Genomic DNA, 26,615 nt, shown 5'->3' on the forward strand with positions numbered 1-26,615 from the left:
ATGTCAACCTAAATAATGCTAAATGTTAACACAGAATGTAGACAGAAGCAGTTGAGAAAAACAATAAAGTTGCACTTGATCCCCCTCTTGTTTTTGTTTCTGTTTCTGAAAGACTATAAAGTAAGAGTGGCAAAGGGAAAGAAAGAGTTTAGTATTCACAAGCTACAGACACACCAGCAATATGCCAGGGAATCTGCATTTGACCTCTTTCGAGTTCTGTGAAGTAGGAACTATTAGGCTGATTTGATATATCCAAAAGAATTGCTTCCTTAATTACACAATTCTTTCCCCAGATGTATGTCAATTGGAAAAATAACCATCAATATTTAAATATCAGGTAGACTTTGAGATCAATGATAAAGCACTTGTTGGGCATACCTGGCAACCTGATTTGAATCCCAGAAACCATATAACAATGGGAGGAGAGAGATGAGTCCACAGGAGTTGTCCTCTTAACTTTACATGCATGTCACTGCACATGTGCGCCCACATGCACAAATCATACACATACAAAAATAAACTTTAAAATTTTGTGTGAAGAGTTATGATATGAATCAGCAGGTAAATGTGCTTTCATTACAAGAATAAATGTTTAAATATTTCTTTTCTAAGATAAAAACAGTACTACAATTATCAACTCTAATAAGAGTCCATTATCACCAATAAGATAAAAATACAGTGAAATGAAACTTGAAAAACAAACAACTATGAAAAATGAGAGTAATAGTGTTTCTTTTAAAACCTTTCTAGTTTTACTCAATAATGAGAGGAAAAAGATATTTGTTAATGAAGTGTTGAACTAATCTTCATTCTCTGTTAGGAAACTGATACATCATGCCTGTATCTGAGCTATAGTTCTCCATTCCTGTTATGGAAAACACAAACCAGTCTTTTTGAAAATAGTTCATGTGAGTCTGTAAAGCTGATATATTTTTTTAATTGTTACATCAATTAAGAGTCAGAAGAGTAATAGACTGAAAAGTTTATTACTAAACCTAAATGTTTCAGCCTAAATATAACAGTTCAGAGTCACTGCTAAACCCCAAGAAAGCAAAAGAAAACACAATTCAATTTATTAACAAAGGTAAATAAAACTCATCTCTGACTTTCAGCCTCATGCTATGTCACTGATGTCAAATAATTATCAGAACAGGAAAACTTTTCTCCTAGTCTGCAAGCATTTTTCACCTCTGGGAGCCATATCTACCACTGTGGAATTCGGTAGCTATTAAGTGCCCACTCCATACAATTGTTAGATGTGCTCTTAATCACATGGGGTTTTAAAGTACATCTTTCTCTTATTTTCATTGGCACCAATGTGCTGGTTTGTTAGCCCTCTGCTCCTACTTCTGGTTCCTAATCACACATCTGAATCTCATGGGTAGGATGGGGATGGGGAGGCACTCAAGAGGAAGTGGGTTTCAACCTTTACTGGTACTTAGGTAGCTTTGCTCAACTTATCCAAGTCATGTAGTTTCCTTTTCCTTTCAGAAAAGACCCTGAGTCCTTATGGATCTAGGTCAAGTCTCTATAATAAACCTCAAAGTACATCATAACTGCACCCCTTCTTCCTACCTTCATCACCCAACAGAGTGTTGAGTTATTCCCGCACTTTAGAGGAGAAAAAATTTTCCAACTATGCAAACAAATATGGAAAGAAATATGAGATATCATGAGATAGAGAAAATAGAATGCTTTCTGAGAGCTCCAAGATAGGTTCAGTGCGTATCTTGCATGCAACTTACAACCTGCTTAGCCCGAGCTACCTCAGGACAACCTGAGTGCCTAAATCACAGTCCTGTCACCATCTACAAAGTCCCATCTAATAATGAAGATACAAACCAACAACTTAATGAAAACATAAGGGCACACGTCCAAATATTAGTACAATTTAGCATGGGTAAATTCTCTTACTAGAGAATGCTGACTGGTGGAATGAAGGGAAAGATTGCCAAGAGATGATCTGGGCCTTAGGACAGAGCACATTTCCACATAGAGGAGGACGGGGTAAAAGTGGAAGAACAGAGCAAGGCACTCTAGGTTGATGGCCAAAGTGAGCAAAGCCATTGTGTCTGAGGCTGCCTGGAAAACCTGAAGCAGTTCAGTCAGGCCAGAACCTGAGATAGCTAGGTTGAACCAAAGAAATATGATTCAACTAGTCCTCTAAGGAAATGCCAAAAATTTTTAAATGGAAGAAATCGAGGTAGCAAATACAGTAGTCATGTTAACAGACAGTTAACATGAGAACTGGTTATGAAGCGAGGAAGCAAGGAAGAGGGAAGCTACATAGGACAGTGGTTTTGGTGTTATCACGCTGGGACTGATGTCCAGGGCATCCATCTGGGATTACAGCTCTGAATTGAGAGGAGAAGAAGAAGCCAGGAATAGAAACTTAAAAGCTATCCATACAGACACAACTGTTTGGAAGCACGAAAACAGGGGGAAATAACTGGACAGAAAAGGCAAAGCAAGTGATGTAGACTGAATATGGGATTTTATTTATTTGTTCGTTTTAGACAAGGTCTTATTCTGTAGCTCTGGCTGTCATGGAACTCACAATGCAGAACAAACTGGTCTAAAACTCACACATCTTTGTACACCTCAGCCTCCCTAGTGCTGAGATTAAAGAGCAAGCACTACTATGCCTGACTACAACCTTGCTGACAAGTTTAGAGTAGATTATTATAGTCTAGAGATTAGAGAAATATCCTCTGTCATGCTTCAGGAATGCTGTAAAGGACATTTTCTTCTCGTTGTCCCTTTGCTAAATAAAACTTAATGAAGGCTACAGAGCAAGTCTTCTATGAATCATAAATTCTGTGCCTGTGACTTAACCTATTGTTCTGATTGCTCACATTTCTAATAATGAATTCAAACATTAAAAGCTACATGTGGTCTATAGACTCACAACAAGCTTTTCTCACATGACAAGACCTGAGAATGTCTTTTTCCTACCCTGGTAAGTAATAATTTTATTATGTTTCTTGTTCTGTGGGGTAATCAGAATGTGGAAAAATTGTTTATGTCAGTTTATTAGTTTTTCAAGTATTAATAGCCATGAGTCTAGTAAGTAATATTAGACTACCCAAATTCAGGTCTCCACTTTAAAGATTTACTTACTATTTCTATGAGGATGTGTATGAGCTTGCATGAGTTCATGTACTCCACATGTCTAACCTCCAAAAGGGCAATTTGGCATTAATGGACTGTCATGTTTGTTTCATCCTATCCTCCTAGAAACATATTTTGATAATTTCATGTGTAAAAATTAGCAGCCCACTATTGTTCTAATTTGCTTTTATTTGTCCATACGGACTAAGTGACTTATTCTTTTCTATGAGCAGTATATAAACTTAATAATATTTGTATATAGTTTAGAGCTCATTGGTTTTATACAGTTGCTAAAACAATAACCAACAGTCCTATGTTTAAACAACTTTAAATTGTTTTTGAACTATATTTTAGTGTGTGTGTGTGTGTGTGTGTGTGTGTGTGTGTGTGTGTGTGTGTGTATGTACATGTTCAGAGGACAACATGTGAGAGTCAGTTCTTTCCTTTTTCCATGTGGGTCCCATGAATCAATCCACTAAGTGAGGTTTGATAGCAGGCAGCTTTACCTGATGAGCAATCTCACCAGCCCTCTAACCAAATTTTCTTCATGGAGGAAACGACTTTTACCCCACTTAGCTATATTTTGATAGTTAGCCTCATACATTAAATATACGACTACATGTTTTACACACATGCACATGTACACACATGTATGTGTATATGTGTGAGTGGAGGGTGTGTATGAAGGGACAGGGAGATGAGTGGGATTGGAGCACAGGATGTGAGGCTCACAGAGATCAATAAAAAGCTTTAAAAATTAATGAGAGGATACTTAGTAGTCTAGGATGCCATGGCCATAGTGATCACCCTATCTCAATCTCTCCAGTGTCAGAAGTGCAGGAATTAACACCATGCACAGCAAAACGTCTTTATTAGTATTACCACCATCATTACGGATTTTTTTAAAAGCATGTCACGTCGTCTTTATTACACTACCTCCTGAGCATGTGTTCTACCCCCAATTTTATATGGTCCTGGAGACTGAACTCAGTGTTTTGTGCATGCTAGGCAAGCAATCTACCAACTGAATTACAATCCCAAGTTTAAACATTTTACTTTTGGTTGACATACTTGTATGTATCCATGAGGTAGACAGTTATGTTTAGTTAACAGATACACAAAGTAATGATCACCTCAGGATAATCAGAATATTCATCACCCACTATCATTTCTTTATGTGAAAATATTTGAAATCCTCTTTTGACTATGTAAAGATAGACAATGTGTTCTATGTAACTTTGTTTACCCTGCTGTGCTACAGAACCTGGTAACTTACTCTTCTCTAACTCTCCTCACACCCCTTCCAACCTTCGACCCCACTCCCACACCTAAGGTAACTATTACTCTACTCATAACTTTTAGGTATTTAGTTTTTAAGGTTCTAAGTACAAGTTAAATTGTAGAGGGTATTTATCTGAAGTATTTATCTAATGCATATAGGGCATCCTCCTTGTTGAGTCAACTGACAGGATATGGCTGAACACTATTCCGGCTTGATTTCTGCCTCATTTTCTAATACAAATAATCTCAATCGCAGTAGAATTAAAAGCCTGGACTTCAATAAAGTTCCCAGTGGGTGTGTGTTTATGTAGGCTACACAGGTAAGAGAGTAGCTGGCCAATGGGTGTTAAGTCACAGTGAGAGGTGAGCAAGCTCAGGTGTACTTTTACACAGTACGGTGACTACAGAAAAACAGTTCACTCTAGATTTCAGAAAGCTAGAAGAGTTTTGAAAGTTTACATCATTAAAAATAGACAAATGTTTGAAGACGTAAGTGTGTTTAGCCTACTTTTTTAAAAAAGATTTATTTTTATTTTATTTATATCCATACCAGAAGAGGCATTGAATCCCATTACAGATGGTTGTGAGCCACCATGTGGCTGCTGTTGGGAATTGAACTCAGGACCTCTGGAAGAGCAGTCAGTGCTCTTAACTGCTGAGCCATCTCTCCAGCCCGTTTAGCCTACTTTTAAACACAATGCAATAAACATGTTTATTAAAATCCAAGTCCATTAATGTGTCCTGTGTTTACATTTATGTACCAAATAAAATTGCACAAGAAAAGAAGTGTTTTGCATAGCATTCAGTTCTTGTTACATGCATATGTAAATGTATCTTTTATTCTGCTGATGTAAATGTTGTCTCCCAGGTTTACTGCCTCTGTCCACTAACCTAGGCCTCATCCTGGAAGCCCCCAGACTCCACACCCATCTTATTTGAGCCCGGAATGTTTCCAGCCTCTGAGACTCACTGCTGAATGAGCTCTCCCTTTCTAGCTCCTCTGGAATTCGGCTGGCCGGCCAGCTCAGCTGCTCTGGCTCCAACTCCTCTCCACACTGACTGATCCAATCTGGTTCTCACTCAGCCTGTGACTTTTTGCTCTACTTGGCCTCAAACTAAGTCTGACAGTCTGTGCTAATCCTCTGGCTCCTTCTCATTCTCTGGCTCAGTGTGTCTTTACCTGAGTCTAATCAGTTCTCTCTTCAACCTGTTTCTGTAAAACTTTCCTGGCAAAGCTGCTGCCTTCCTGTCTCCCTCTGCATTGTTCCTTTTTATGTCGCCTCTTTCCTCTCTGTTCTCCTGAGAGGGGCGTATCCTATTCTGTCCAAGCTTTCTCTGATTCTTCACTTTGCCACTAAATTAGACATCACTTTCGAACAGGGGAGCTTCCTTCTACAAACTAACTTTACCTTTATTGTTTGGAACTTAGGGTCTATACTAAGGGTGTGTCTTTTCCAACCCTTGGGATTAAAGGTGTGTGCTAAGGGCTGAGCCACACCACAACTAGAAACAGTTTTATTCCAAATAAGAAACACTGTCTAGGGGTTCACAGTGTGATCAAATATCCCGCAACATGCATATAGTAGGTTATCTTTCTGCAAATAGAGACAATTGTTTTTAAATTTCCCGCTGACTTTTTGTTTTTACGTTTGTTTTTCTGTTGTTCGCTTGCTTATTTTAGTGTCTGTCTTTTGTTTTACTTCATGTTTGCTAATTATAAAGAAAGTTAGCAACATTATGTCTCTCCTTTTATGATATTAAACTACCAGGAGAGTGTTGGTCTGAACATTTGCTTGAGGGGTAATGACAGTGAGGGGAGGAGGAAGGAAAAATCTTATCCTTCAATGTTCAAATATTTGTTTATTCACATTGTATATGGTAAAGTAACTTGCTTTTAATTTTCCTGGTATCTCAAAAATCCAGATACTCTGGGGATTTGGGTGCTTTTTTTCCTCCCTAAAAATATAACTAGATATATAAGTAGGAGAAGCAGTAAAATGGAAAAGAGAACATGACCCATGAATTAACCATCCTATGATACCATCTGCTTCCAAATTCTGCAGAAAAAAATCAGAATGACGGGTGGTTTCTTTGTTACTACATCAAGAGCTGGCTCTTTCAAATGCCTTTTTACCACAATCTAACTACTATTAGCTTTTACTGTGTGGGCATGGGCATGCACACAAGTGTGCACTCACATGCACACGTTTGCCTTTCTTGTTTTCCATATGCTTGAAGGACTAGGTCTTCACAATAAAACCCTTTAGTATATAGCTTTACTTGTTCTGTAGAAGGAGGATAATTAGAAGTTTAAGTTCAATGTGTTATTTCTATTCCTAGAAATCTAGGACGAATCTAAAAGCTGTTCCTGATTGTTTATCTACTCATCCCTCTTCATAGCTCATCTTCCAATCACAATAGTGTTTTATTAATATTAATGTGCTAATCCCTGTACTTTGAATGTGCAAACTGGGAACAACAACCCTGTCTATACAAAGGACCTGAATAAAATTGTCCTTTACTTGAGACATTTTACTGCCATCTGCTGGAAAACTATAAAATAACTGCAAACTGTATAACAATTTAATGAAAGGTGCCCTTAGTCACCTTCACAGAAACGAATAATGTATTGAGCCGGGATAGAGAGGATGAGAGAGAAAAATCAGAGAGGCTTCTTCTGGTCACCCGGCACACCGATAGGACTGGTGGTACACGTCCTCTGCTATTATGCTGCCTTGCAGAATGTCAGAGTTCCATTATAACTGACACACTTTAGGGAGTTAAGTGCACATAACAGGAATGTAGAGTTGCTTGTGATCTACATATGATAAATACCAGGAAGAACTGTATGGCAGTATCAAGAAATGGAAAGCTTATAAAACCGCCCATTGCTAACCCTTTACCTTCCTCTATTTCCAGAGTTCTGCATGATAGAAATATTTCTTTTAAAAGGATGGCTTCATAGGTTAGAGTTACACTAAAAATAAACATCTACTAAATTCCAGCTCTTATGTTCCTGTAACTAATCAGCTCTCATTACTGATTGTAGACAAGGAATACTGTCAACTGAAGAAGCCAGTTCATTTTTGAAAACTCTGAACAGTTTGAACATAATCTTTTAAATTAAAAAAATATGAAGTGTATATATGTTTTGCCTGCATGTATGATTGACTGTATATCATGTGAATGTCTGGTACACATGGAAGCCAGAAGAGGGTGTCATATCCCTTTACCTGGAGTTGTGATCTGTCTTGTGGGTACTGGGAATCAAATATGGGCCTTCTGCAAGAGCAATCAGTGCTCTTAACTACTAAGCAATCTCTTTGGTCTCAATTATAATCTTTTGATTAATAAGCTAAAACCTGGAAAGGTTTAATTAATTCCCCTTAATTGTTAAGGGGAAGAGTAGTCTTACTAGATTTTCTTTTTTTTCCCTCCATCTTTATTAAATTGGGTATTTCTTCTTACTAGATTTTCTAAATCTTGAAATGAGTATTTCAGAAAACATTATATTTTCACAAAAAAAAAAATAATTTGATGGGCCTGGAGAGATAGCTCGGAGGTGAAGAGCACTGGCTGCTCTTCCAGAGGTCCTGAGTTCAATGCCCAACACCCATAACACAGCTCATAACTACCTAATAACTGTAGTTCCGTGAAACCTGATATCCTCTTCTAGTGTGCAAATGTACATGCAGACAACACAATTTACTCATATGCATAAGTAAATAAATCTTTTTTTTTAAGTATTTGATGGAACAAAATCAATGTTGGAATCTGCTGAACGTGAGACTAATACTGAGGGAAAGCAAATACTCAGGCTGCTATCATTCTTGTTCAGGCGACTGTTGTAATGGCAGCATCCTGACTTGTCTCTGGATCCCCATTCCTGCACCTTTGCTATTAGGCACTGCGAAGGGTAAGAACTAATACCTCCAGAGACCCGAAACCTCAGGGTCCGGCTGACCGTGAGCGTGGCACCACCCTGTTCTGTCCTAGTTGCTCATTCCCCTCTAGTCTCCGGGGGTTACCTGCTGTTCCTTCACTGCTCTCCTTATTGGATTCCCTATTCCTAAGTTTCTGTACATATGACATCCACACTAATTACATGTCAGCCAGGTAATTACAAACACCAGTTAGGGCTTTCATGGGAAACGAAAATGATTATTCCAGACACCTTGGCTTCCCTTCTGCTTTGTTCTTGTCAAGATGAGGCAATATGACATCACTTTTTACTTGGGCTCATTGTCTATGACTCCTTAGTAGAAAACAAACTCACAAAATTAGTGTTTATATACACATTTTTTTCCAATTCTAACCCCCCAGAGCCTACAATGGATTCTAAAACTTAAATATCGAATAGTGTTACTGAAATGATCGTCTAAAACAAACAAAATTGTTATACCTGTTCCAAACAGGCAACAGAATTTTTAAAGGCACACTTTGCCTCCTCCATCTTACTTTAATTACACTTGGTAGTTGATTAGGGGATTCTCAGTAGAATGCCCTTATTGGAAAAACGGAGTAAAAATGTACCTTTCAGGGATACTAGAGACAATAGAATTTTTAAAATTATATCCACCTCATAGACCTTTTTTTCTAGCTCTGGAGATTAATGAAATTTTGGTCATTATTAAATTGTAACAAAACACACACAAGAAACAACTTGAAATAGCATCTTTTCAAAATTAATGTAAATCCCAACACATGCACTTCCCGGGGCTCATTAACCTGAGAACCAGAGGAGTGGGAGCAGACTACGAATTGTTTCAAGTTCTAAAAAAGACAAAATGGCATGATCATCAATATTACTCACTAACACTATCACTAAGACTGACTAACAGACATACCTGTCCTTTATCCTTCCCCATCATTATTCCTCATTAATCTTCCTTACTCATGCAGTCACTCAGTATTTATGGAGTATCTATCAGCCTCCCATCCCTTTGACAGGCAATATCTAAAGTGATCTGTCTCTTGCTATTCAATTTCATCTCTGAAAAGACTATCTTCTCAAGCCATTTCAGTATGGCTTCTGCTACTATATTCCATTAAAACTGTTATTTTCGACTAAATTCACTAAGGTCCTTAATGTTGTTAAATCCTGTAAGGATTTTGTTTTTAGTCCTTATCGTAGCTTTCCCTTAGTAGCATGTATCAGAAGTGATGGTGGTTCTTAACTATCCCCTCTTGTTCAATTATTTAGTCCATATATTTGACAACATGATCTTTGGCTCCCTCTACCCCCAATTTGGTAAGTTAACACTCATAGAGCTCAAATGAATAATGCTGAGATTAACGAATTATCCCAAAGTAGATGTGAGCTGTGTGACCACTGCCTGAGTCAATAAAAAGGACACTGAAAGCACCCCAGGAGCTTGTCATACTGTGCCCTCATTCTTACCTCTTCCCTGAAACTAACCACTATTCTGACATCTGACACTGCACATCAGTTTTGCAACTTGAAGCTTTATTTAAAAGGATGCGACAGCAGGTATCATTGGGTGTATTGTTCAGTGAATTCTTCAGTAAATACTATGCCAATCCTCTCATTCATGTTCCTTAGGAAACCTGAATATGTATCAGGTTAACCCTTTCCTGTATTAGGTCTTTAGAAGCACACTGTCCTGCTCCACACTTTCACTTTTTTAACAGTCTTTTGATATATAGTTTCTAACCTTTATCAACTGAATCAATCAGTTATTTCCCTAAATATTAGTGTTATTTATCTTCTGCTAAAGATGTTGCCCTCTATCCAAGATCAGAACAATACCATTCTACAAGCCTATCTACTTCTCTCTTTCAGACCTATAGTGCATTAGGAATTGGTTCTGTCATGATTTAGGGAAGAAGTGAAGACACACATGCCCTTGCTCTTCATGAATATTATCTGATTGACCGGACAACAGGCTGAAAGAGTGACCCCCTCACTATTTCACTAGGCCCACTTTGTTATAATATACATCTTATATAAAAGCACAACAATTTCAGAATTCTTAATCCTATTCAATTAGATTTAAAATCTTGATACCAAGAGGTTGCATATTTTTGTTTATTTTCCCATACCCTGGCTTACTTTTGTTTGTTGTTGTTGTTTATTTTGAGACAGGGTTTCTTATGTAGTCCTGGCTGGCCTGAAGCTTGCTATGAAGACCAGGCTATACTTGAACTCATATAGATCCATCTGCCTATGCCTACAGAGTGCTGACATTAAAAGTATGTACCACCATTCCTAGATACCCCAGTTATTCTTGGTCTATGTCATTTCTAGGTAAAATTAAGAATCCATATAACTTTGAAAAGGAATATAGGAATGTCATTCTTTAACTGTGATCCTGAGAAATGAAATAATACTGTTTTCTAATGTATAAAAGTGGTATTCTGTGTGTGTCTCCATCTGTCTCTCTCTTCCCAGTCTGAATTAAATCCAGTATTTCATCCATGCTAAACAAGGGCCCGAACATTCAGCACGATTCTATCTCCTAGACTTTCTTTATTTAAATCCTTTTTATACTTTTCTGTGCAGAAGCTTCGCACACCACATTAAATTTCTTTTTCCTAGCATATATAGTTACTGTCTTGTGATGTTCTATTAAGCATTCTAATTTTTCAATGACTATTTGCCAGCATATAAAAATACCAATAAAAACAATTAATCTTAAATATTTATAGTTTTGTTTCTACATGTATTTGTTCTATCTTGTTAAGTTAAAAAATTACTAAAATCCTATTATAGTCTTTTTTATTCTTAAAATTGTACCAAATGCTACTAAATACTTACAAAAAAGTATTCAAAGCAACATTCAATAGAAGGTAACCTGCCTAAACTCACCAGGAAAGAAAAAACAAGCTATGTAATTCAAGATTTAACTGACATGAAAGAGAAGAATCTCTTCAAGAGATAAGCGTTGCCACTCTCATATTGAGAATCAATTTTAGTGCTAATTTTAGGAAAACTACTCTGAATCCCTAAGTCCCATCAGTCAGGACAACTGCCAGACCTGTCTAGAATAATAGCTAGAAAATGGCTCACAACCAGGTACTTCTGCTAGCCACTGTCTTATTCAGTCTTTAGGAACAGTACCTGGAACTCCATAGACTCTTAACAGTTCACTATGTAGTCACTAGTTGTGGCTTCTCCAACTCTGTACTAACTTTTCAGATGATGGTTATACTTCCTTAAAACCTGAGCACTTTTCAGTATAGCAGAGACAATAAAGAAGAGGGAATGAAAGATGGTGGCTCTTGGCCAGTTTGTATATATGGAATATCAGTGCATGTGAAATAAAGCAGGGTATAAACATTTACAGTCCAACAAGTTCTCATATCATGAGGACCTAAAGTAGTTTCAACATATGCTAATGTGGCTCAAGTAAACACGATGACTGGAATATGGTTTCTCCAAATAGTAAACTTGGGAGAGAATATTTGCTAACTTAATATGTTTTAAAGGCAGAAAGTTTTAAGACAATATGGAAAATAGACACAAATGACTTTATTTACTTACCATGTACCTGTGATTAAATGTTTATGGTTTATTAAATACATAATAATGTAATGTAAAAACCCAAAAGCAGGGGTTTCCAAATTGCTTGATTACTTTAAATTGTGTGTGTATTCCTTTATCACTCCAGTTTAATTATTTAAATATTGCAAAACAATAACAAAACATAAAATCATATATAAAATATAAAATGGGGAAAGGTTAGCTGTTTTTGGGGGGGGGGTTGATTGTGGAATGGTGGGATCAAATGCTAGACAAGTATTCTATAACTAAACTATTCTCGGTCTGAAATGAAGAGGCTAACATCCCGCCCCTTGTCATCCACTCAAACCATGAGTCTGAAAATAATTTATATAGACCATGCAAAGTTAAATTAGCCCACTCTAACATCCACAGTAACACCAACAGCTGTGAAAAGGGTGTGTCAGCCACTCCCACAGGGCTTGAAACAGACAAGCCTTGTTCTGAAGACAGAGGTGGCACTCGGATCGACCTTATTAGCACATAACTGCTGTACTTGGATAGAACTCTGATGAACTTTAAATCTGGGGCTACTGATTTCAACACAATGGTTTAAGGAGAGACATACAATACTTTGCTTTACTGTAGCAATGACAAATGCTTAAGTCATCCAATCAAATGTAGGCACTTCTTTCCTTTCTTTAGCTTACCTAGTTTAGCGGTGCCCTCTGGTGGGTACTCTGGAAACTGACCCTCTGAAGGAACACTGACCGTTCTCCTCAGGCATCGCCCTTTGGTGGAATCTGCCTGTTGATCCTGTCCATCCACAGGTATCTATGTAGCCAAGAGACACAGAGAAAACAAAATAATGAATGTGTCTATGTACTTTTACTGACTGTTTTTAATGAATGAAGATAGTGTGGAATGGGATTTGAAAGTAGGAGGAATGTAGAAATGAAGTAAAAAAGATGTTACAGGATTACCAACCCCTTAGCAGGAAGCTGCTCTTTAAAAAGAAAACAGAAGGATCAGGAAAGACAAGTATGTAAATTAGCTGACCTGGAGTCTGTCCAAATCCTATCTGAGTGTGCACCTGCTCCGGAAGCTCAGAGAACACCCAGACAAATGAAAGGGAAGGGAGACAAGGAATTCCAGTAACTTTATATGTGCTGTTTTATTAATTATCGTTAATGTCGTAGTATATGTAACTTACAGCATAAAATTTATCGTGTGTGTTTGTGTGTGTGTTTGTGTGTGTGTGTGTGTGTGTGTGTGTGAACACAGTATATGCAGGGCTTTATAGTAGCTAGGCTTTCAAGCTTCAGCTGATTCACTGACACTCCTCTGTATCAGAAACTGGTTTAGAAGCTTTAATTTTATCCCATGCTCAAAAAGGCAAATATTAAAATAAAAACTGACTATAAAAAAATTAAGCTTCAAAAATTCTCTGAAAATGGGGTTGGTTTTGTTAAAGATTTTAAAGAAGATCACACAACTTTTATTCAGTATAAGAATCAAATAGTTAAGTATAGTTGATAAAATGTATTTCTAATGCAAACATATATAGACATTTGCACAGGTACAAAGATAAAACAGCATGTTTTATTCCAAAGGGGCAACTTTCTTTAACAGCAAAAAGTATTTTTCTGCTATAGTTTCAGAAGCATACTGAATGATTATTTGCATAAGTGGATGAGAACTATGAATTTACACTATGCAACAGGTTAATTTTGTAGAATAAACTGATGGCATCAAGTTTCTTCTTCGGCGAGCGGGGTTAGTAGTTTCCTCACTCTTACTGGATGTGAAGTCCAAAGCCCCAGTGAGTCAGCTGAGGCCTGAAAGCAGAGCCAAATGAAGCCCTGTAAACACTAGGTTCTCCCCTATAAGTATTTATGATAAACTTTATGGTTTCATACAGTAAGACATGAACAACAAAGATAAAGCAGAACAGCATATAACGTTACAAGAGTGTGTCTTTCCTCCTTTTCTCTCCATTCCCTGCCATGTTTCAATATATTTCATTACATTTTTAATCTCTTTTTAAAAGATTTATTTTATGTATGTACACTGTCACTCTCTTCAGACACACCAGAAGAGGGCATCGGATCCCATTACAGATGGTGAGCTACCGTGTGGTTGCTGGGAATTGAACTCAGTTCCTCTGGAAGAGCAGCCAGTGTGTTTAGCTGCTGAGCCATCTCTCCAGCCCTACAAATGATATTTTCTAACCTTCATCACAAACTGTACTAGTTTGGTAAAGTATGTCAATAACTAATCAGTAATAAATTTCTTACTCTTCTTAATAGCTTTTACGAAATCGCAGTTAATAATGACTAACATTTAATTCTTATTAGGAAAATATAGGATATATATCATTTATAAAGGGAGCACAGTAGAGCATGGGAGAAGGGGTCTTTCCAGGCGCTGGTGCTAAGTCAAGGAGAGAATCTTTAAGAGGGGCAAGGCTGGTAGGACTTGATTTATTCCTTATACCACATAGGAAACCTGTTCCAGAATGTGCTGTAGATGTAAAAGAGAAAAGTAACAAAATAAGGTTGCAGTATTATGTTAATCTTGCATAGGGGAAAATGCGTTTAACAGGAGACAACACTAATCAATAGAGGGAAAATGGATAATCCTGCATATGAAGAGACATTAAGATTTTCCTCTGAGACACCTGGTACTCCAAGGGCAGCAATCGACACGTATCACATCAAATGTTCCAACAAAACAGAAGCAGGTAGGCTTGTACCTGACTCGTGCAATGCTCAGTCATCCAACCCCTGTGACTGGGGTCAAGGACGTTATAGCTTTCTGTTCCTTATGGAACCTCTGAAGAATGGATATGCAAGCACTTGCTCAGTACTGAAAGTTCACACACTCATTACAGGACTACACAGTACTCTCCCTTTATGACTTTAACTAAACTTACTCTTTGTACACTCATAAGTCAAAGAGCAGAATTAAGAAAGATAAAATTATAAAGACAGAAATCGTATAATCAACAAAGACAAAACTCTTTCTAAAATACTAAGTAATACAAAACTCCATGAACAGTAAGTAACCTAAGTCTTCCATCCCTTTCAGTAGTAAACTATACTGTCTCTACTTAAATAATGAAGGAGTGCTATGGAAAGGTTAAGTGACTTTCACTTTAAAAAACAAAAGTAACTTTTACTTGTTTCAAAAGTAGACACTAAGGGAGTAAATTTTTAAAAAATTGGATCACTGAGCAAATAAACATAACTATCTGTAGTGGTTTTCTATTGACTATTACCTGAACAGGCATTTAAGCATCGCAGGAGGAGGTAATTCTCCCCCACCCCTCCAACACACCTGTAGAAATTTATAAAGACCATATCCATGAAAAAACTTCTCTTGGTTCTATATGCTTGGTTTTCACTATTATAAAGAAAGAAATAAAATACATCAGTCTTGCTATTTGGACCCCAAATTTATTATCAAGTATTTTCTCCAAGTCTTAACATAGATGCTGCATTTCTAATGCTTAAACTATGATCATACATTTTATTTAAAGTATTTATTCTGAAAAATTAGGCCTTTTTATTCTTGATTCGAAGAAAGTGGATTACCATGAGAATTTTTTGTCCTAAATTTAAATTTCTATTTAAATTTTCTTTATGCATTTATTCATTTAATGTGAGCATGTGTGCATGTATTCCTGTGGGATCCGCATGCCCACAGAAGTGGGAGAGGGCATTGGTAGAGCCCCTGAAGCTGGAGTTAAAAGCAGCTGTAAACTACCTTATCTTGAATGCTGGCACCTGAACTCAGATCCTCTGTAACAGCAGCAACTATTCCTTACCATTGAACCATCTCTCCGGTCTCCCTACATTTCTTAAGAATATTTTATTATTATAACACTCAAGATTGCTCCTTAGATACAGTATTTTAAAGACACCAATTTATAGGTAATTTTGTTCCATTCAAATGAACCAAATTAAGAGTTCACAAATCTTAGCATTCTGCTAAGTCAAAAACAGTTTTAGAAATCAATTTGTTCTGTTCTGATTGTCCTAAATTTATTTTACCATTTCATATTCTGGTTTAAAAACTTCGTAAGAACTCACACATCTCCCAGTTTCTATGAACGCTTTTTTTTTTTGAAAGATTTATTCATTTATTATATATAAGTACACTGTAGCTGTCTTCAGACACACCAGAAGAGGGCACCGGATCTCCTTACAGATGGTTGTGAGCCACCATGTGGCTGCTGGGAATTGAACCCATGACCTCTGGAAGAGCAGTCGGGTGCTCCTAACCGCTGAGCCATCTCTCCAGCCCTCTATGAACGCTTTTTAACATTTCTTTGATCTTGGACTGGGCTTTTGAATCATTCTGGATTCAATAAAAAGGAAAAGTTAGGGGAAGGACTGAAGGAGCTGAGGGGGTTTGCAACCCCATAGGAAAAACAGCATTATCAACCAACCAGACCCCCCCCCCAGGGTTCCCAGGGACTAAACCACCAACCAAAGAGTACACATAGGAGGACCCATGGCTCTAGCCACATATGTAGCATTAGATTGCCTTGTCTGCCTTATGAATGGGAGGGGAGCCTCTTGGTCCTATGGAAGCTAGATGACCCAGGGTAGGGGAATGCCAGGGCACTGAGCAGGAGTGGGTGGGCAAGTAGGGAGCACCCTCATCGAGGGAAAGGAAGGGAAGAGGGGAGGAGGGAGGAGGGAGGAGAACTGGGAAGTGGGATAACATTTGAGATGTCAATAAATAAAATAACCGATAAAAAATGGAAAAAAAGAAAGAAAAAGAAAAAAGAACCAAGTACTTCAATTTTAATCTTCTGTAGAGGAGGCAGAAAACTGTAAGGGATGAGTGGCTTCAATAGTTTCTAAGAAGTGTTCACAACAAAACAAAATGCAAATTCTTTGTTCTCTTGGTAACTGTCTATGACACCCGGAGAGCAAGTGTATTTGTATTAACATATTCACATACATACACATATGCTTCCTATAAAATTCTGTCTCCTTGCTTAGTATCATATGGAAATTAATTTCAATTTATTCTGAGCTCAACAAACTTTTATAAATCAGGCTCTGCCACACCTGCTAAATTAGAACTGTAGTGGTAGAGCCCAACACTGTTTTAACAAGATTCAGATGCTCACAAGGTTGACAGCCACTGCCTTAAGGTGTATGTAGTGTTCTCTCTTTCCTACTATGGATAAGCATCTCAAAGTGCCATCTATACAGAGGCTCTCAGCCATCACGCAAATTATAATCGCCCAGGAAGTCTGAAACAGGACCATTCTAGGCAGACAAATTTATCTAGGACTGCTAAATTTATCTAAATCTATTCTCAGTATGTCTATTTTCTTCTTAAATCTTGGTCAGAAGTAGTAAGTAAACCAATCAACTAAATTAATTTCTGTGCTTTTGAGGTGTGGCCTTCCACTGATTCCAGGAATGGTGAGATTTTAAAGAAGTCTTTCACTAGCAAGGTCAGGCCTCTTTGCTCAGCCTACCAGTGAGTATCTCTTGTCTTCTCAATCTTTAGTTGTCCTCTGAAAAACCTTCCCTGGAAAATCATAGGAGAACCCTTGGCCAAAGTCTCCTGGATATTCTGTTCAGTAGGACTGAACTTCTCCAGAGATTCTCTACTTCCTCAGCTTGAAATTCAAAATGATGTTCCCCAACTAGGAAATGGTTCATAGAAAATACCTGTAGTAAAGTGAACATTTCAGTGCTAAGCTGCCTGTTAGCCTGTGACTGAATATATATGCATGTGGAAGGGGCTGGTTTTATTGTATACAGAATAGAATTAGTCTTCTATCAATTATTCTAACATAGCACATACTTATTGAGTAGTTTCAAAAGCAAATGTGATCATGTTATCCTGAGACTTACCGCCCTTCCGTGGTCATCCCTTACTCTAGCAGTGATTTTCAAAGGAGAGGTGTGTTTGCAGGAGATGGAGGAGAACCCTTTTACTGCGACTAGAACACAATCCTATTTATCTGCTCTTTAGGAATTGTACATAGTTTTTTGTTTTTACAATGATACTGTTCAAAAGTACTACCCCATAAAGTGCAAACTCCTCACAATAGATCACAGGTCTCCCACATCTAGCCACTAGCTCTATGTCCAGTTTCAGATTTTCTAGTCCAGGAATACCAAAGTGCTTGCCCTAATACAGCCCCCACTTTACAGGTCAGTGCCCTGTTTGCTTTACTCTCTCAGCTTTAAATGCGGCTGCTCATTCGTTCCATTCTGCACCTGTCAGCCAACTCCTCCTCACCCTAAGGTTCAAGAGAAACTGACACTTCCCAGACTCTTCCCTCTGCACTAATGCCCTAATTGGCCATTAAAATATAACTGTCTTAGTTTCCTCCCACAACATTATAACTTTCAACTAATTTAATATAAATTGACAGTTTGTACCTTACTAGCTACTCCCTAAATCTTAAAGTAGCCACAACCCACAAATGAATGAATAAATCTTTTATGGGTAGGATGAGGACCATTTTAGGCAAAGGGAAAAGCATTTAGGGAAGAGGCTAATTAGCATGGAAAGCTTTTTGTTTTTTGTTTTTTTAAAATGTATTTTGGACGAAGAATAGGCAAATTGGGTAGAGTTTCTTAAGAGATTAAAGCAGGGTAGAACACCAAAGTATATCATGCCCACACAAAACACCACAGGTTATGTATATATTTCAAGGGGCATTGGGAAGCAACCAAAGCTTTAGATATGTGAAATAGTAGGCTCTTGACTAGTCTTCCTACTTCTAATTGCTTTTTCTTTCAATATGTACTACAGATTAATAATCAGAGCCCTTGTTTTTAAAATCAAGCCCTCTTTTAATTAAGCATTCTTTGGTAACCCCTCCCCCCCACTGCCAGTAGATTCAAAATGGTAGATATAATAAACTCAAGGTTCTTTAGTAAATGAATATTTTCTAATTTCCAGTTCTTCCTCAAATATTAACATTTGGTTAATTATTTTATGTGTATGTGTACTACCTGTATACAGATACCCACAAAGGGCAGGAAAGTCCCCTTAACTGGAGTTACTGATCGTTGTGAGCCATCCAGTATTGGGCCTGGCACTGAACATGGATCTTTTGCATACATAAGCAGTGAGTCCCTTTAGCCACTGAGTCATCTCTCCAGCTTCACTTTTTGTCTTCTTTCCATCACCAAGTTTGGTATGAAAAAAAAACTGTGCTTTTATCCTTGTAATTCTTAACACAGAAACATAACATTTGTTAAAAAATTAGAAAATTATTCTGAATGAAATATGCCCCAGGTATCAAACTCCAGGATAAATGGCAGGTAATTTTCAGCTGTTTTGTATAAAGTCCAATTGCTACTTACAATCAATAAATACAAAGATAAATATATCTTCAAGCAAATTATATTGAAATGTTTTTAAATTGCATGATGACTGCCTTGTGGCCTACACAACTAGAACCCGGCCTTAAAAATCTCAAACAATGGGGACCAGAGAGATGGCTTGGTGTTTAAGAGCCTTGGCTGCTCCTGCAGAGGTCCTAGGTTTAATTCCCAGCACTTACTTACATGGCAGCCCACAACTGTCTGTAACTACAGTCCCAGGGGACCCAAATGTCCTCTTCTGGTGTGCAGATATACATGCATACAAAACATGTATACAAATAATGTAAATTAATAAACAAATCTTTTTAAAAAATCCAAAACACAGAAGGCAGAGATAATTTTTAACAAAACAGAGCTTGATTTACTCTGATAGGTTACTATTGCTAAAACGTACAAACTCGGGCTTTTTCTGTATGTTTATGCTGGCTAAACCTGAGAGGGGCAAATTTGTTTTGCTTTGTTTTGTTTTGTTTTGCTCTCTCTATCATTTCCCTCTATTCCTTAGTCTGTAGTTTACTTGTTCTTATCTCTTGAAGGGAAAATAAAACTCAAGAGTTTCTCAAGGGCTTCACATGTCCTCTCTGAACTGGCTTTGGATCAAGTCATTTGGGTTTCTCCTTGGTCCTATGCAAGAAAATAAATATAACACATGCGCAATATTCATCTGGCATACAATTTGCACACAAGCAATGCTCTGAACCAGTAAGTTGTCTTTCAACGTGACATTTTTGGCAAACTGTTCTTTCATCATTTTGCCCAGATCTACCCTTCTGCTCTATTTGGTATTTTTAACATTTTTCATGCATATCCCTCAAACAGACTTTATCCAATCTGAGAAGAAACACACAGAGATAAAAAAGGACATTAAAAACCTGTGGTGTGTGTGTGTGTGTGATACTAGACAATTACATCCTTCACATACTCCAGCAGTGCCTAGCTAAGGATTCAGCTTAAATTCTTTTTTTTTAATAGTTTTTTTAAGAGTTATTTATTTTATATATGTGAATATATCAGACACAGGCCATCGGATCTCTTTACAGATGGTTGTGAGCCACCATGTGGTTGCTGGGATTTGAACTCAGGACCTCTGGAAGAGCAGTCAGTGCTCTAACCACAAAGCCATCCCTCCAGCCCCCTCAGCTTAAATTCTTACACGGTTCTTTTGATTTTTCTTTTAAACACAGACATAACAAGCGATTAAAGTTTAAAACAGCCTTTTGAGATCATTTTAGCAGGAAAGTCATTAAGCTTTTCAAGAATCTGTCAATTATCAAAAGAAGTTTCAAATAAATTATCCTCATTATAATTCTGTGTGAATAAAAGGTAGAAAGTATTATATCACAATCATTCTATAAAAATGAATTTCTAATAATTTCCTCTAATAAAATTAACAAAATTTAAAACTTCTTTGAATATCAGGTACAACAATGGTCTTTAAAAAAAAAGAGAGAGAGACTTAATTAAACATTCCTGATTTAATAGTAGAAGAACAAGCTGCCTCTCTCGGGGCAGTAGAGTCTATTTTAACCAAATGCATCATCCTTCCAGCCTTCCTTACTTGGCTGAATGAAATAGTTTTTCTAGCTCAACTATTTGTTCCCACGCTCCTTTATTCATTGTTCCACATGACCAAATAGAATTCTTTATGAGGTGTGGTGGTCTGAATAAGCTTGCCTCAGGGAATGACAATATCAGGAGGTATAGCCTTGTTGGAGGAGGTGTGGCCTTGGAGAAAGTGTAGTGTCACAAAGGGGGTGGGCTTGGAGACCCTCCTCCTAGTTGCTTGAAAACTAGTCTTCTGTTTGCCTTCAGAACAAGATGTAGAACTCTCAGCTCCTCCAGAACCATGTTGCCTGGATGCTGCCATGCTCCCGCCTTGATGATGATGGAGTGAATCTCTGAACCTTTGGCAACTCAGATGGGACTCCTCAGGTTTTCTAGTACTAAAACCAGGTATCTATCAAAAGGTGGATAGATTTAAAAAAAAAAGTGGCACATACGCTTGTATTACTCAACCATGAAGTTAAAAGACCCCTACAGGGACAAGGTAGAAGAAACAGCAGTTCTATCCTATGTTGTAGCAGGAAGTGGATTGTTTCAAGAGGTAGGAAGTATGAGTGAAGAGGAAGTCAGAAAGTGGTAATATACAGACACAAAGCAAGAGTTAAATGTAGAAAATGAAGGTTCTCAGACATCTAAAATTACTTATAACAGCTAGCATCAGAAGATAAATGGGCTAAGGATACAGTTCAGTGGTAAAGTAGTTGACTAATACACAGGATTTCCTAGGTTCTAGTCCCAGTATTCATCCAAAACTCCTCACAGATGCACGTGCATGCACCCATACAAAAAGGAAAAGGACATATGATATTCTAAAGAAAATGAAGAGGACCCAGAAAGGAATACTTGTGGTAGTTTGAATAAAAATGGTATCCATAGGCCAACAGGGATTAGAAATTACCTCTAGTAATTCTCAAAGCCAAATAAAATAACCATAGACTGAGTCTCATTCATTTGTAAGCTAGGCAAGGATTAATTTAAGTAGGTTCAGCTACACCTAAGACCATCAAAAATATCAGATAGTTACATGATCCATAACAATAACAAAATTATAGTTATGAAATTACAATGAAAGTAATTTTATGGTTGGGGGTCTCTACGACATAAGGAACTGTACTAAAAGGTTGCAGCATTAGGAAGGTTGAGAACCAGTGCTCTAGAATAGAAATTGTCCTTAGCACATGGTGTCCATGTATGTTACATTCTATATGCCTCAGACCAAGGCGCACGCTGCTTACTGCTCTCTTGTGGGTTTCTAGAAGCTGGATGTTATAGAACATATCGAAACAATCTTCTACTTTTTTTTTTTTTGGTTCTTTTTTTCGGAGCTGGGGACCGAACCCAGGGCCTTGTGCTTCCTAGGTAAGCGCTCTACCACTGAGCTAAATCCCCAGCCCCACAATCTTCTACTTTTAAATAAGATTTGGCCAGTAGGAACACTCATCTCACTGACCTATAGAAATGCTGCTTTTATCCACTACCTTAGAGACTACAGTTATAGCTGCTTCCTGCTATTGCTAGCTCATGGGTACTTCTCCACATTTCCATAAGGTCCTTATTCTTCCTGTACTTTAATTTGTCAATTTATCAAAACCTTTCCCCTATTCAATATGCTTTCATTGGGTTTTGTCTAACTTAAAGGTTTCTACTATTATGATAAAACACAGCTACCAAAAGTGACATGGGAAATAAAGGGTTATTTCAGCTAATAGCTTCAAATTATAGTGCATCACCAAGGGACATCAGGAACCTAGAGGGTGAGGCAGAGGCCAGAGAGGAAGGCCTTGTTCACGGTCTTGCTCCTCATGACTTGTTCAGCCTGCTTTCTTACAGTGTTCAGGACTACCAGTCCAGGGCTGGCACCTATCCACAGTGAGCTAACCCCTCCAGCATCAATCAAGAGAATGCACCACGGGCTTCCTCACAGGCCAGTCTGATGCGGGCATTTTCTCCACTGAGCACTGTCTGCCAAAATGACTCTATCTTGTGTGAAGCTGACATAAAACTAGTTAGCAAAGACAACTAGACAATTTCACCATCTAGACTATCTGCAGGACCAGATTTCCACAACCTAATGCCTTCCCATTCCAAATGTATCAACTCAGTGTGATTTTGATTGTTTTCCAACTGAGTGTCCGGGCCTGCCTGTGGAGCTTGCTATTTCATTGCAGCAACATATCATTATGACAATAGCACCCACTTAGACTACAGCTTACAGTTGCTAGAGTCTATATTTTACAATGCAACTTTATCAAAATACAACTAAAAGGCAGGTAATTTCAGAAATGTGCTTAGAAATGAGTAGTAGCGTTGTATCTCACCTCCTTCTCCTTGTTGAGCAACACCAACTGGCTGTCTGTGAGGATGCAGTATTTCCTCTCCCATGATGTTGTCTCAGTGTAGGGTGACTGACCACAAGACAGACGGTGGGTTGGTGGGCCTTTTACATCTGTGTAGCAAAATAGAAACACCAATTAATGGACCACTCTCATGCCTAGTACACCAATATTTGAAATACAAGATTCTCATATGGTGAATTAATAGAAGTGATTCTAAACAAGAATCTCAATGAACTGAAATTACTTTAAAACTGTTATAATGGGGAAACAAAGACTTGGTCCTACAATTTGCAGAGAAGCTCAAACATTCTAAGATGAAAACTTACCATAAACTTAATAAAGCAACCAACACAGTTTACACTGAGACAATGGGAGGCTGTTTCAGAACTAAACCGATATTACTAAAAATGTAGGAGCGGGAAAAGCAGAGAAAAGAAGAAGGAACAAAGATTTCTAGTCTAGGGATGACGAGGATTTGAGAATACAATTAATCAAGAATTGAATCAGCAAGGTTAGGAGCTGAGTGACTACATCTACAAAATGGATTTATAGTCATAGGAATTGGAACTAAAACTATAGCATCACATTACCACTAGAGGCCACTAAGATCTTAAAACATACAAAACGTATTTCCTCAAGGAAAGATCTAAAGATGTCTCTTGGAAGTGAGGGTGCCTAACATTAAAGTAATATGTGCTAACAATTCCCAAGTCCCAAACCATACTATTATCCTTTGCTCCTTTAAAATGGCTTAGTATGAAATGACAAACACACCTTATAACTACATATTAGATGATTAAATATAACTTTTATGTTAGTTCCTTAGATGTATTAAAAGTCATCTAGCCACAAAGGACTACTTCCTTTATAAATACACTAAAGCAATTACTTCAAGTACCTTACTACCATTAAATGTGCTACAAGAGCAATCCAAACTGTGACGGGAAGCAAACACCCACAAGCTATAACTGGCTTTGACTTCAATAAATGGAAGTAGTTTCTAACCGTCTCAGGTTGTAATTGTCCAAATATGCAGAGTCACAGGCAGATATATGCAGAAGCTACAACTCTGATTGGAGCACATAAGTCACATGTCCCTCTCGGATCCTCTAAGTGGTCAACATTACCTTCATTTTTTTTTTTTTCTGGCTTAAATCCTTAGCCTCTATGAATCTACTTAAATACGTCTTATTTTAGGGAACTCACCAATTCCCTCCAAAAAGAGTTTAAGGTCTAAGAGCCAGTAAGCTAAGAGTTTGCTAGACTTGGTGCTGACTCACAGGCACCTATTGCCTCAGCCTCCTGTACTTTTTCTGTTTCTATCTGTTCTATAAAGTATTTAATAGCTCCATGTGGCACTACAGAATCTTGACTCTATACCAATAACTTTCCCTTTGTATTCTAAGCATCTTTACTTAATTTAGAACTGCATCTTAAATTATCCTAAAGTTTTTCAAAATTATTATGAAAACCTTTAAATCCACTGTCCCCTATTCTCTCTCTCTCTCTCCTTTTCTTCCTTTCTCCAAGTCAAGGTTTCTCTGGATAGCCTCGGCCGTCTTGAAAATCGCTTTATAGAATAGGATGTCCTCAAACTCAGAGATTCACCGCCTCTGCCTACCAAATGCTGGGATGACAGGTGTGTGCTACCACCACAAGGCGTATAAATAAATTCTTAACCTTTGAACATGTTTATAATATTCTTATCTATAGTCAAAAGTTTTGTTTGTCAAAACTGACTGCAGTCATATGATTTAGACAAATGAGTTATATTTTATTGCAATGTAGGCTTAATTCCACAGAGAAATAGTAGAAAAACATAAGTGGAGAAACACGGTAACCCACACAAGTTTTACTCAGGTGATAATGACTGAGTTACACAACTTAGCCAAGTCCAGTCCAAACTGTCCACTGTAATTTAGGACTTACACTAAAGATGGAGTTGACAGACCCTTAAAAATTAGAATTTGAGGCTCTGTATTTATGACAAAGCCCATGTTTCCTGCTAAAGATAAATGTGTATCAGTACTAAACTTGAGAAAACTTGAATTATCTGTGTGATCCTGAGTACTTTTCTTAAGTCTCTCAATGTTCTTCGTCTGTGAACCCTGAACTTTCTTCTAGTTTCTCCACGGTGCTGAGAAATGAGTCAACAATAAAGCATTTTCCTAGAATCGTTTTAGTTCATTGCTAATTTCAGGATGACCAGGAAGTATTTTAAAAACTGTATCTATAATGACAGATTGATGAGTCATTCCAGAGGCCAATATTGTTCATTGTTATAGCAATTTCCACAAGTTTTTGGTAGCTTTATTTATTCTATGGAAGAAGACAGAGAAATAAGTGATTGTTTTTGTTGAGTATAACTGGATTAAGATTTAAGATGCTTTAACAAAACAACAATCCCTGATGTATTTAGACGGCTGTGGATTTGACTCAGTCTATCATGTTGTGCATAGAGAATTGTAAGAACAGAGCATGCTCAGATCGCTGCCCTACTTCACCTTAACAGTTATCACCAATCTTCATTTCTGACTCTAGTGACTTAGTTCTAATTCTGACTTCCAATTATTTTTAGTACCTAAAATTCACTAGAGAAAAGCATAACAGAGTCACAAAGAAGATTCTTAATAGCAAAATTAGAAACAATTTTAGATTTGCTGTGTCCCATTCCTTTGAGAATACCAAGGACATTACATGCTGGCCTCATTTCAAAAATTAAATAATTTTAGAAACATTAAGAAGAATCCAAAGTAAACTTCTACAGAAAGCACTTTAAGACTGGACATTGTAGCCATAAATATTATCAAATTTTTATATTTAGATCTCGTGAGACTGAAAAACTACTGAGAACATATTTATATAGGTTATGTCAACATGTATTATATTAGAAATTAAAATCTACCACATACTGATATTAAAATGCATTTTAATGAAACAACCATTTTTAATAAAAATCTAAAAGAACAGCACTTTTTTAATATTATTTTCAAATGTCCTCAAGGACTGGCTGAATAAAAGACAGACTAGTTCATTTATTATTTGTTATTTTGGTTGCTATATGAAAGAAAATCGGGACTTAGATATGAAGGTTTGAAACTATAGTAGTACTTTAATAGTGTTTTAAAATAACTATGGGCATTCTTCAATATAATACCAAAAACTAATAAAGAATTTTAGGATAAGTAAGTAGGAGGAGTCAGTACAATGTAGAATCTCAAACCACAGTAACAAACTTTTCATATGGATACATTGAATATAACTGTTCTATAGTGGGAGAGGAAGCCTCACAGAGACTTCATGGCCAGGGTTGAGGGATATACAGAGGCCCTCACCCACTCAGAAGAGAAGGGGTTCTGGCATAGGAGAAGGACTATGGGAGAGGATGACTGGGAGAAGGGCAGTAAGCAGAATGTAAAATGAATAAGTAAAAAAATAAAAATAGCTAAATGTTTAGGGTTGGAGAGATGGCTCAGAGGTTAATAGCAC

At 37.4% G+C, this 26,615-nt stretch overlaps 1 protein-coding gene and 1 long non-coding RNA gene across 6 annotated transcripts in view; one reads left to right on the forward strand and one right to left on the reverse strand.

Moving 5' to 3' along the window:
* Rasal2 (RAS protein activator like 2) overlaps positions 1-26,615 on the reverse strand; it is a 293,984-nt gene that overhangs the window by 143,780 nt on the left and 123,589 nt on the right. For all 5 annotated transcript variants that reach the window (XM_017598813.3, XM_008769638.4, NM_001401196.1 and 2 more), the window contains exons 2-3: positions 23,109-23,236; positions 12,565-12,688 (exon numbers count right to left, since the gene is read on the reverse strand). In XM_017598813.3, coding sequence (XP_017454302.1) covers positions 12,565-12,688; positions 23,109-23,236 — 252 coding nt within the window. The remainder of the gene's footprint in view (positions 1-12,564; positions 12,689-23,108; positions 23,237-26,615) is intronic.
* LOC134481517 (uncharacterized) lies at positions 19,948-24,826 on the forward strand. Its single transcript, XR_010057077.1, has 2 exons — positions 19,948-21,180; positions 24,657-24,826. It is a non-coding gene; the product is annotated as an uncharacterized LOC134481517 (long non-coding RNA).

Source organism: Rattus norvegicus, chromosome 13 (assembly GCF_036323735.1).
Source record: "Rattus norvegicus strain BN/NHsdMcwi chromosome 13, GRCr8, whole genome shotgun sequence".
In the NCBI taxonomy this organism is placed as follows: domain Eukaryota; kingdom Metazoa; phylum Chordata; class Mammalia; order Rodentia; family Muridae; genus Rattus; species Rattus norvegicus.